General features: G+C 44.0%; 1 protein-coding gene across 1 annotated transcript; it reads left to right on the forward strand.

Moving 5' to 3' along the window:
• Window positions 1-516: 516 nt before the first annotated feature.
• hmgb1a (high mobility group box 1a) lies at window positions 517-7,379 on the forward strand. The gene is made up of 5 exons (XM_083637541.1): window positions 517-613; window positions 3,064-3,224; window positions 3,756-3,901; window positions 4,008-4,182; window positions 6,661-7,379. The coding sequence occupies exons 2-5, from the start codon at window positions 3,078-3,080 to the stop codon at window positions 6,808-6,810; spliced, it is 618 nt and encodes a 205-aa protein (XP_083493667.1). The 5' UTR covers window positions 517-613; window positions 3,064-3,077; the 3' UTR covers window positions 6,811-7,379.
• Window positions 7,380-12,404: the final 5,025 nt, after the last annotated feature.

Below are 12,404 nucleotides of genomic sequence, written 5' to 3' on the forward strand. Positions count from 1 at the left end.
CATATTAATACTCCCATCAAATGGAAGTCGTGAACTTGTGAACACGACCTCGTGAACCAGTTGCTTTCAGAAATATTCCACTTTACCAAGTCGTGAATAACACATGATGAGGAGGGGGCGTTCATATATGGACTCATGTCGTAAACAAGGTAACGTTGATTGGGGGAATGGACAATATATTAGTGCTGATTGCTGAATCAGCCACTAACACATTGTTGTTCACTGCCTACACAGGCGCTCCTCAACGTCACATTCATTTCACTTGCCTACTACTGTGCTCAACAGTCAATTCAATACTATGGCAAAACACAGCACACTACTACTCTACTAGCTCCAGCAGCGTGCACGAGCAGAAAGATGTTTGTATCCACGCGCCTCCCCAAAGTTCGGTGACGTTTCACAAAAGGCGGCCAATGGGACTTCGTTTTATATTAGGACAATGAAAAGCCACTGTCCAATCAGAGGGTCGTTAGACGGGGCGCCAGCCAATAGTGCGCGAGCCCCGCCGAGAGCAATGTTAGAGAGTGGAGGATGACTGAAGACTGCGTATCCGCCTAGTGTTCCCCTCATACAGCCATTGCAGAGCGTTGAGATCCAGCGATAGACCCTATAGGTAAGTATCACACACATGAACATTTGAAGTGTCGCTTATGGATGAAAATGACGGTAACATGCATATATATCTTGGCTAACATGTCGGCTATGGTCGCAAGTGAAACCCTTTTCAGTTTCCCCTAAATCCATCGTGTACTAACGTCCGAAAAGACCAAAAATGAGCTGCCGCTAACCAGGTAATGTTACATTACTCTTGCCCTGGGAGTGTGGACCAGACCGCTAAAAGGAGGAAAAAAATATTAACTCCGATTCAAATCGACGAAAACCATTGAAATCGTTCAATATGAATAATTTTGTATATTACAACCATGCCATTTGTGCAGAATTACGAATAATCAAACTGTAGAAATCGTGTAAAATAATAAGGAATGTCTAACGTTAGCGGACAACTGGGTACAGCAGCGTTCAACACGGTTAACATGAGCGACAATGGTAGGAGACTGTTAGCTAGCCATTGCAGTGCATTGCGAGCCTGAATGTCTTGTCATGTGAAGCTGGAAGCATGGGGGAATTTCGATACAAATATGCAATTATAGAAAAACCACTGAAAAAGAAAAACTGTCTCAAAATACGTGCAGTCGTGTATTTATTTCCTCACAACGCGCCTTGTAAAATGGTGAAAATATGAGCTCAGGATCTCCGCTTTACTGTAATGGCTGACTGTATTCGCATTGGAAACGAGGCAGCCATAAGAGGCGCAGTTCACTTCAACTTTTTCTAACCATGTTTTCTTGCGAAACAAACGTGCAACTCTAAAATGTAACAGCGGCGAAAGCAAATTCAATCTTTCGCGTTTCCAACGACGCCTTCGCGGTATTTTTCCGATGATTTGAAAGTGTTTAAATCGCGGTTTGAAACGAGGCGGTCGCCGCGGTCGCTCTGCCCTCTATTGCATGCAGTGCGCTGACACAAAGAGAAGGAGCCATATTCTCCATGTTAGTGGATGAAGACAAGCGGCCATTAGGAGCTCATAGGAACGAAGGCAGTAGTACAGCCCGCTTCATAGACACAGCACTGACCCAATGTATTACTATACAAGGCGGCTAGTGCAATAGAAACCAATCGGGGGGGATATTTTGTCCAGATCGCCGGCTTCCTAGGTGTATTTGCCGTGTCACAAAGCGAACTGGGAGGCGGGAGGAGACATTTGAGGGGCACTTTCTTTCATGAAGAAGGCTTTCTCACAAAATGGAAGAAGATATCGCCCGTCGTTGTTGACCTCCTTTTTCCTCTACGAGAAGCCTATGCGCCATTACTGCCACTTCGGTCCACACAGACAGGCTTGGAGTTACAGTAGCATTTTAACGTGAATAGGGAAAATGTATAGAAAATGTTCGCGATTGTGATGGTTTTCACAAATCACGCGGAGTTGTTCCTGACATGAATGAAAAGGAAGTATATATAGATGATATGAAGGTTTTATTACACGAAATGCCAGTTTGAAGTGCCCCCCCCTCCCCAAATAAACACATTTATCACTGATTTGTGTGGTTTTGTGTGTGTAATCTATTCGTATACGAAAACATGAACAGCGATGGGGAATTCGTGGTAGGAGGATGGTTTATTATTTGTTGTTGCAGTTAATGTTTCGGGGGATTTCTGTTGTTGCGAAGACTTTTTTTTTTTTTTTTTTTTTTTTTTTTTTTTTTTTTTTACAAAGTCCAGCGTTGTTGTCCCACAGAGGGCGAAGGTTTCTGCTCTTGAACTTTTGAAACTGTAGAAGTTTCTTTTGAAAGAGATGCGGACCGGATCCGGTCGCTATAATATCATAATTATGACTTCCATATTTAAGTGACGGTTTTAGCCTGTTCAAACGTTATCATTGGGATTGACTACTGAGTTTTATGTAAATGCCACACAAGACACATTATGTTGATGAGTATAAATAAATTGACATAATTTTTCATCATATCGTTGCCTACCAGAGTGTTTATAGTGGGCTGCATTTACAGATTCATGACTTATTGTAGTTTTGACAGCAGCCAGGGAGGGTGGATCAGTGCCATTGGTAGTCAATGGAGAGAATTCATGACATGCTCATACTAATAAGGGGATGATACATGGGCAGAGATTAAAACACTAAACTCAATCTGCCCACCCTTCATTGACATAAATAGAAATATAATTGACTTACATTTGTAGTAGCCTACATAATGGCATTAGAATAATTTAAGATATACAGGGATCATATTGTCTTTTAAGGAAATAAATTCTGAAAATACACCCACCGTTTTTATTTCATTTACAGTAAATGGGTGAGCTTGACAACTATAATTATGTTGATGTATTTTAAGTGTACATTTGCCCCCCACACACACACACACACCTACTCTCCAGTCCCACAGAACTGAAGACCTAACTTAACAGTAAAGTCATTTTGATCATGTAGAATGCTAATGTAATTAACGAACCCTTAATTGAACTAACATTGTTTTGTTTGTTTTTAAGATACTGCCATCAAGATGGGGAAAGATCCGACCAAGCCGAGGGGGAAGATGTCCTCTTATGCCTATTTTGTGCAGACCTGTCGGGGGGAGCACAAGAAGAAACACCCCGATGCTTCGGTTAACTTTGCAGAGTTTTCCAAGAAGTGCTCTGAGCGGTGGAAGGTAGGAAAAAGATGGAGATCCAATCACTTTTTAGTTTGTCTCTTACATTCAGTCCCTCGGGAATAGGAAGTGAATAATGTAATTGTGTAGCATTAATGTTAAGTAAACTTAGCACTAGTTGGCATAAATGAAGGCATACATCTAAAATCACTAATTCGCATAAATGAAGATGACTCCGATACGTGGTATTAGTCAAATTTATCTGTATACATGGTGCAAACTACTCACCTTTTAGGTGACATTCACCTTTTTGACCCAAAATACGACCCTTAACTGAAAGATTTTGACTGGTTTTGTGTCTGCTCCGTATCTGTCACTCAACCTTTTTCACTCTCTATAAGCTTGCATCCCTGTGTATAGCGGTAACAATCTCAAACTCCCATATTATGAAATGCTAAATGAAAACCAAACCCCCAACCTTAGACCCTCAATGAAATCAATGAAAACTTCAATACAAATGCCTCACTCAGGAGAAACTGTGTTGCCACCAAAGGTACAAATTGCTAAGTTTGTTGTTCTGTCTGTTTTCAGACTATGTCTGGTAAGGAGAAGGGCAAGTTTGAGGACTTGGCTAAGCAGGACAAAGTTCGCTATGAGAGGGAGATGAAGACCTATATTCCACCCAAGGGAGACAAGAAGAAGAGGTTCAAGGACCCCAATGCCCCCAAGAGACCTCCGTGAGTCCTCACTCAACATCTGAATCATAAAGCAGTATGAAATATGTCATGTTGCATAAATGACAAGCTAATTCTCTACCCCCCCCACCCTCTTACTTTTTTCCAGATCTGCCTTCTTCATTTTCTGCGCAGAGTACCGCCCGAAGGTCAAAGGTGAGACCCCTGGCTTGACCATTGGAGATGTTGCCAAGAAGCTGGGCGAGATGTGGAACGGCACCGCGGCAGAGGACAAGGTGCCCTTTGAGAAGAAGGCCGCTAAACTGAAAGAGAAATATGAGAAGGTAAAGAAAAACCATGACCTGTTCTCTTATATTGAAGATGCTCAACCGGTACTTGCCTATGGGATTTTTGAATGGGTTTTTGGCGCAATGCTTCAAATAAGGTCTGTGCGAGCCCTAGAAGTAAAACGCTCATGCTAAGCTATTCCAGAACTACACACACTGACACAGTGTCGCATAGGCTTCCACGTCACATCACCACAGCCAAATTCAACCTGTCTGGTGTGTTGTTGATGTGTGCGCTGCTTTGCACTGATTACCCCGGGCTGAACCAGGTGAGGGAAAGAGAATTTCCGTGTTCGTCCTTTGAAGTGATGACGGTATTGACGTATAATATCCCCGTTGACTCAACAGTGTAGTCTCATTTAGCCGTTTGCTAGCTAGCCGCCCTTTTAACGGCACGTGAAAGCTTCTAAACTCATAAAAGTGGTCCTCATGTGTGAAGATGATCCCGTTGAACACTGGTTCGCGTTTGAATAAGCTTGCGTTAACCACAGACCTTATATGAGTTTAGAAGCTTTCACGTGCCGTTAAAAGGGCGGCTAGCTAGCAAACGGCTAAATGAGACTACACTGTTGAGTCAACGGGGATATTATACGTCAATACCGTCATCACTTCAAAGGACGAACACGGAAATTCTCTTTCCCTCACCTGGTTCAGCCCGGGGTAATCAGTGCAAAGCAGCGCACACATCAACAACACACCAGACAGGTTGAATTTGGCTGTGGTGATGTGACGTGGAAGCCTATGCGACACTGTGTCAGTGTGTGTAGTTCTGGAATAGCTTAGCATGAGCGTTTTACTTCTAGGGCTCGCACAGACCTTATTTGAAGCATCGCGCCAAAAAACCCATTCAAAAATCCCATAGGCAGAAACAGTGAAGAACCAGGAAGTGTTAGCATCCATGTTTTCCGGACTCATTCCTGCGGCTCTCTATGAAGCGGGGTAACACGTCAAACATGGCGAAGCACCTTAACAACCGACACACCAGTCTAAAGAATTTCAAGAGCGAAAGCTCATGTTTCAACATCCCCGAAGCATTAAACATTTATTTAAACATTTATCATTAACGTACCCTGCACATAGGCTGTTTGAGTTGAGTTACTACATAGACCTAGCTAACGTTATCACGTATGGTTGCCAGATACCACGTTTTTGACCAGACTCCCGTGTTCAGATTCATTTTCTGGGTCTGTTCAGAAGGCTCAACTGGATGTTGAAATGTTTGATTTAATCATTCTGTCAATAATAATCACTAATTCTAGCCCTGCTGATTTTTCCCTATCATTAGACTGGTGGGTATCTGTTGCTTCAACAAGCTCAAACTGTTGGGATAGGCTCATGACTAGAGCAAGGGTAATCTGCTGTGTTATGATAGGCTCATGACTAGAGAAGGGTCATCTCCGTGTTGAGTCCAAAGTTTTGGGCAAGTTATATTAGACCTAACCTTGCTTGCAAGATGGATAACCTCGCGAGATCAAAAGAGATTCTCTCGACGTAATCCATCTTGTCATGCACAGGCAGTTAGGATGATTGGTCGAACCATGGCCGGCTCGACGAATCAGCGGCAGTAGTACAGTGGTACATGGTCTTTGTAGTTCTTTTCACTCGTCAACATGGCTGCCGCCGTGGAAGTGACAGGCAGTCTGAATGAAATTGAATGTAACGTTCCCAGTTCTATGTATTAAATTCTAAAAAACGACCCTCAACATTTGGAAAGGCTAAGCCACACAACTAGTTCGTTATAATCGAACGTCATGCTTCGAAGGCGACTTTACGACGATGAGGACGGTGAGGACTCAATCAATGATAGACGGGCACCTTCCTCCGGTCGCAAACGTGACGTCAGAGGCATGGCGATCTGATTGGTTGAAGTTAACACGCACCAGCGGTGATAGACAGATGGGTCATCCAATCACCTGCCAAGTAGCTTGGAAAAAGTGCCCGCCTCCGTCAGCGGGTCAGGTTACTGCATTCCCAGATCGACTGGTTTAGTGAAACATAATGTGGAGCTAAACCGTCCATCTGGCAGCATCAGGTTATATTGGACCTACGTTATGGAAAAGCGGGCGTGCGTCCGTCTCTCTTGTTTGCTTACCGTTGTTGGATATTAAGGGACTAGGTTGTCTCTCTGGATGTTTTGTTGTTGTTGTTGTTGTTGCTTAGTTGCTAACCGTCTATGCTGCAGAGGGCAGGAGGCAGTATGATGTGTCACATGCTTGTGCAGTCTAAGCTCATTCCCCTCAATAAAAAAAAAGAATCAAAATGATTCCTATTGACACTTGTCAATCAAAAATCTGTTGTTGTGTTGTTTGATCTCAGACAACTTTAAAAAAATAAATACAAATGTGGTATGGAAAATGGTATCAAATATCAATATTTTCCTGGGTATTGTATCGGAATTAGAAATGATAGTATCGGGACAACAGTGTTTTCTAAGCATCACATTTTAATTTAATTTCTTTCATTCTTTAATCACAGGACATTGCAGCATATCGTGCTAAGGGCAAGGTAGCTGCAGCACCTGCGAAACCCCCGCCCAAGGTGGTGGAGAAGAAAGCCGACGATGACGACGACGACGACGAAGATGACGACGAGGAGGATGACGATGATGACGACGATGACGAGTAGATGGCGAGTGACATACAGTGCTCATGTTCTTGTTTATAAAGCAGTTAAACCCCCCTGTACACACTTCACTTACTGAAAGGAAATAAGTTAGTATCCGGGGGAAAAAGTTAAAAATAAATAAATAATAAGGCTGTGTATATCGGTTGTTTTTATGCTGTACAGTTTTTTTTCCCTCCTTTTTGTATAGTTAACACTACAAAAGTATCGTGTCTGTATCTTTCTGCCAGTCTTATTTTTCCAGTGGTAGATCCTAGACCACTATCCCGCCTGGTACAGTGTAAAGGGGCGGGCCTATCCCGCCTGGTACAGTGTAAAGGGGCGGGCTTACAGTATTGACCCTAGCTAGAGGTGCACAGCACATCAAACCTTCCTGAGTTGGATCAGAGTGTTTTTTCCTTTCCTTTCCTGTGTGTTTTTATTTTAAATGACATGTTGTCAAAATGGGTGTATCTCAGTTGTTTTACTGTTCTTTGAGTACCACTGTAATTGCAAAAATAAGAAAAATTGCCTTGTTTATTGTTGAAATTTAAATTGCTTCTGATGTCAATAAACATTTTTTTTATATATCAGTTTTGTATTGTGTGCAAGGAAAAACCTCAAATGGATTGTTGCTGCTATTCCTGATCATTTCCTTACACTCCAGCATGATCGCGCTTATTTTGTTTAATACATTTGAATGGAGTGGGTAAATATTCCCTCAATCAAGAGTCGAGTGATTCTTTTCCCCGAACCGATTGACCTTGGCATTTCCTATCATGGTTGTGTGTAGTCTACTTTTTCAGTTGGGCCACTGCTGTCATTGTTTATGAAAAACATTGGGCTGCATATTGAAAATCATTCTTGGTTTAAGGCAGGCAGACATACCGCTATCAACAAGAGGCAGACTAGGCGAAGGTTAGACTGATTAGCCTTCACAACTGTGCCGTATACAAAAATACTGTGCTGTTATGGTCTGGTATTGCAGCAAAGAATGAAGCCGTTAAAATGGAGGATGTTTATATTTAGGTGTAGGTTTCTGATTTGGCCAACAGAGATTCCTCTCACGTTGCAGGGGATCATGGTGGGTGGTGGTGGAGGAAGGGAAAACGGTTGTACTGCATAGTCAGTGGCTGGCCTGAACCCTCAGCTGTTGATCAGTGTGCTGTATAGGACAGGAGCGCACACATACAGCAGCAGGTTTAGCTAGGACTCCAAAGCCTGTTAATCCCAGCCACCTGGTGTCCACTACACACTGCGCACCATTTTTGATCTTGGGACGCCATCTAGTGGTCACGTGCGTGCAACTGCATTAGTATGGATGACAAAATTGGGCGTGAGAGATTAGTAGCAGATCCAATATGCAGTGCACATGTAACTGCTATTTTGGGATGGATTAATACAAAACCTCTCAAAGATAAGGAAAATGTGTGTGTATGTGTATATATATATATATATATGTCAGTGGCCAGCAGATCAGACTGTGGTTGTACTGCTCAGCTTTAAGGTGTGAATGTGAACAGGGCACTCCTGAAAAAGAGCATTGCTCTCAGTGAGACTCCCCCTGTATAAATAAAGGTTAAAAAAAAGTATATATATATATATATATATGTGTGTGTGTGTGTGTGTGTGTGTGTGTGTATGTATGTATACATATTTGGTAGGCTAGCATAGCCCAAAGCAGTAAACAAACGAACAAGCCACCACAGATAGATCTGCTGCAACCATTCAACCCTTTGGACAAAAGCATCAATGATATGACACCTAAAAAAAAAACATGTCACCGCCCCCCCCCCCCCCCCATGTCAGCCCCCCCCCCACCACCAAGAAAGAAAGAAAGAAAGAAAGAACGTTGCTATACATTGGCAGACAAGAGATGATGATGAGAAGAGGCAGAAGATAATTTTGTTTATGAACCATAGGTGCACACACACACACACACACACACTCAAACATAATGGGAAGAGATGTACAGCTAGATAGGTTGATGTACAGTAAAGGCACCATAACAAATAAAAGCTCTTTTTTTAAATAATGGCCTTGAGATGGAGTGACACACACACACACACACACACACACACCGATCCATCAGCCGCCTCCACACACACACACACACACGCGCGCGCGCACGCACGCACGCGCGCGCGCGCGCACACACACACACACACACACACACACACACACACACACACACAAGGAAACCTGCTTTGATCGTGTGTTTCCTCTGGGGGGTCTAATATGTCTAAACTGAATACTTTTGAATAACTTTTGGATTACTTTAAAATTGTTAGATGATGTCACCAATGATGATGATGATAGATGATGTCAGCGCTGTTGTCAGTGATGATGCCAACAGTGATGATGTCATCATTGAAGACGATGTCATCTTTGATGATGTCACACCTCACCGTGGATGGTTAGAATGATGTCACTGATTATGTTACACCTGACATGATGTCACTGGTCACTGGACGACTATAGGGAAGAGCTCTGCCAGCTTCCCGTGGCCAGATTGTAAGATCAGTTTCAGCAACAGTCTACATCTAGCATTGCCTGCAAGTTTGCCTGTTACCAGTACCCGGTTACAAAGTATCAAGTGTGTCAAGCCTGTCAGGTGTCTTCTGCACGTGGATCCACTAGTATCTGCACCTAACAGTATGATCTGTCAGGTGTCTTCTGCACGTGGATCCACTAGTATCCGCACCTAACAAGCCTGTCAGGTGTCTGCACGTGGATCCACTAGTATCTGCACCTAACAGCCTGTCAGGTGTCTGCACGTGGATCCACTAGTATCTGCACCTAACAATCCTGTCAGGTGTCTGCACGGGGATCCACTAGTATCTGCACCTAACAGTACGATCTGTCAGGTGTCTTCTGCACGTGGATCCACTAGTATCTGCACCTAACAGTACAATCTGTCAGGTGTCTTCTGCACGTGGATCCACTAGTATCTGCACCTAACAGTACAATCTGTCAGGTGTCTTCTGCATGTGGATCCACTAGTATCTGCACCTAACAAGCCTGTCAGGTGTCTTCTGCACGTGGATCCACTAGTATCTGCACCTAACAGTACCATTTGACACATAGTCGGTGTGGTTCAGTGACAGACCCGAGGGCATGACTGCTGGGAGCAGGGCATGACGGCAGGCAGCTCCACGATGCCACCTGGGATGGAGACCTGGACAAACTGAGGACCCTGCTGCAGGAGGACCACTTCAGAAGGTGGATCAATGAGTGGCGTCGGCAGTACGGTATTAACTCATTCCCCGCCATTGCCGTCTACTGATGTCCTGTTTGTCGACGGGCAACAGATGACGCAAGGTACAAGCGGGGGGATGCTTGGCGTCCAAACTGCAGTATAGAGGAAAAGAGGACACCGTACCCAGACCTGAGTTTTATGTGTGTGTAGTCATGTTGATAGTCATGATGTCGGGGGACTCAATATAGATACATTGATTTATTCTAATATGCAAACCCAATGAGTCCTCTATAAGATTTTAGCTCTTTTTGCAACTGCTGCGCCTGTTGCCTAATGCACTTTTTATACTCTTTTTTTAAAGTTTTGTTGTGATGCTTTTAAATGTCCATTTTATTCTCTTTTATTCTTTTATTTTCCTGTCATCCATTTTATGTGAAGCACTTTGAATTGCCTCTGTGTATGAAATGTGCTATACAAATAAACTTGACTTGACTTGACTTGACTTGACTTGACTTGAACACACAACGCTTCCCCGCCATTGACGTCCGTGGACGGCGATAAGTGTTTTCACCGTCGTGTGATAGATGGCTCTCTTACTCACCTTGTGAAATAGTACAGCACGTCTAAAGATGTACAGGAACGACCACGATTGTCTAACAAAACCAGGAAGCAGAAAAAAGCAACAATCTCCCATCATAAAAGGTCCATAGCACAGCTCCATGGCACGGCTCAAACGCTGGTCTAGCAGCTTTTATACGGATTTTGTTTTCACCACGCACCACGCAACCTGCATGCAACACGTCCACAAGTCACTTGTCCTCAGGAAATAGTAATCCAGTTCATAAACTCTTGAAATGCCTTTTCCTCTGCTTTCTGGTCAGAGACTGCTGTTTTTGGTGAAAACGACCTACATTCAGATGTCGATAAATAAAGAACGGATGAAGGTAGAATCAAACTTTCTTTTCCATATGAAAGTTGAGGCTCTCTTCTTTCTTTTGGGATATTCAGTCTTGACGTAGTCATAGAAGAAAATATTCTGTGGGTCTTGGAAAATTAATGAAAATTATAGCTGCTGCACAGCAATGGGTCGTGGCCGGGCAAGTCTCAAGGCTTTGAGCTAGAGGTCTTCGGGTATGCCCAGCCCGACCCCCCGAATACCCGAGGTTCCGAACCGGACCCGGCCGGGTCTGGGTCCATTCAAAAGAAGTGCCAAACCGCTTGACCAAACCCTTAGAAAAGTCATAGCAGACCTGTCCTCAATAAGCCGCATGTTTTGAGTTCGGACATGTCTATGTGGCGCAGAAATTGTGGGGGTTATTACGCGCCAAAAAAGTGGCTGCTGCGCAGCAATGGGTCGTGGCTGGGCAAGTCTCAAGGCTTTAAGCTATTATGACATCACAATTGCTCGAGTGACATCAGTGATGGCATCACAATTGCTTGACTGACTGATGACATCACAAATACAACCTAATTGCCAAAGGTAATTAAGGTAATTAGGCTATACACGGGACCAGAATTCAACGTTTTGATGCACTGTGGGCTCAATTTTTGACCGATCGAAAATCTGGTTTGATACTTTTGTGTAGAACAGTCTAACGATGCAGATACTGAAGTTTGGTGTTGTTTGAAGAAAAAATGTGGGAGGAGTAGGGTTTAATTCGTTTTTGCAGTTTTTGCAGTTTTGCGGTCTTTAGACTTCATAATTGGCCATAGGTTGCATTGTACAAAAGCTTCCCCTCATTTAGGCGCACATTTCGGTGAAAGTTGCAAAGCCGTAGCACGTATGCCTGCCCGTTTAGACGGTCGCTGTAGTGCCACCGTTAGGACTATTGGCCCCAAATTTGTGTCAAAGACGTTTGGCATGGGACTGGACCTTTGTGCAAAGTTTGGTTAGTTTTCATCCATGGGAAGTCGAACTTCCCGGGAGGAAGAAGAATAATGGCAAATACAAGAAGTGGCCTGGCCGCTTCGCTGGCCCGGCCACTAATTATCAAAAACCCTGGCGGTGGCTAGTGACTTTTTCTCAAAACTCTGGCAGAGAATGAGTTAAGTGCACTCCTCTGGGGCTCGCAGCCAGGCAGGGTCACACTGCCTGTGTGACCTACTTGATCACCCAGGGAGCCCAGGTAGACCTAGCTGATGACACACCTCTCTACTGGGCCATGGCCCACGGTCACCTGGACCTTGTCCGGATCCTCCTGGAAGCTGGGGCCGACCCCAACAGAAGCGAACATGGCTCATACACCCTGGTCTACTTTGTTGCCTGTTTGGGAAGGTTGGAGATATTGCAGGAACTCATCAGGTTCTGTGGTGGTGTTCCTGTTGACATAGACAGCGTTCACACCCTCTCAGACGCTCCTTTAACATCAGCGCCTTCTGGCACCACCTAGATTGCTTCCGCCTGTTGCTCCTGGGAATG

The sequence above is a fragment of the Poromitra crassiceps genome (genome assembly GCF_964638095.1).
Source record: "Poromitra crassiceps genome assembly, chromosome: 1".
NCBI lineage: Eukaryota > Metazoa > Chordata > Actinopteri > Beryciformes > Melamphaidae > Poromitra > Poromitra crassiceps.

Coding starts and splice junctions, on each gene's coding strand:
- hmgb1a (XM_083637541.1), top strand. CDS start 3,078: ATGGGGAAAGATCCGACCAAGCCGAGGGGGAAGATGTCCTCTTATGCC. Junction 3,225..3,755: donor AGTGCTCTGAGCGGTGGAAG/GTAGGAAAAAGA, acceptor GTCTGTTTTCAG/ACTATGTCTGGTAAGGAGAA. Junction 4,183..6,660: donor TGAAAGAGAAATATGAGAAG/GTAAAGAAAAAC, acceptor CTTTAATCACAG/GACATTGCAGCATATCGTGC.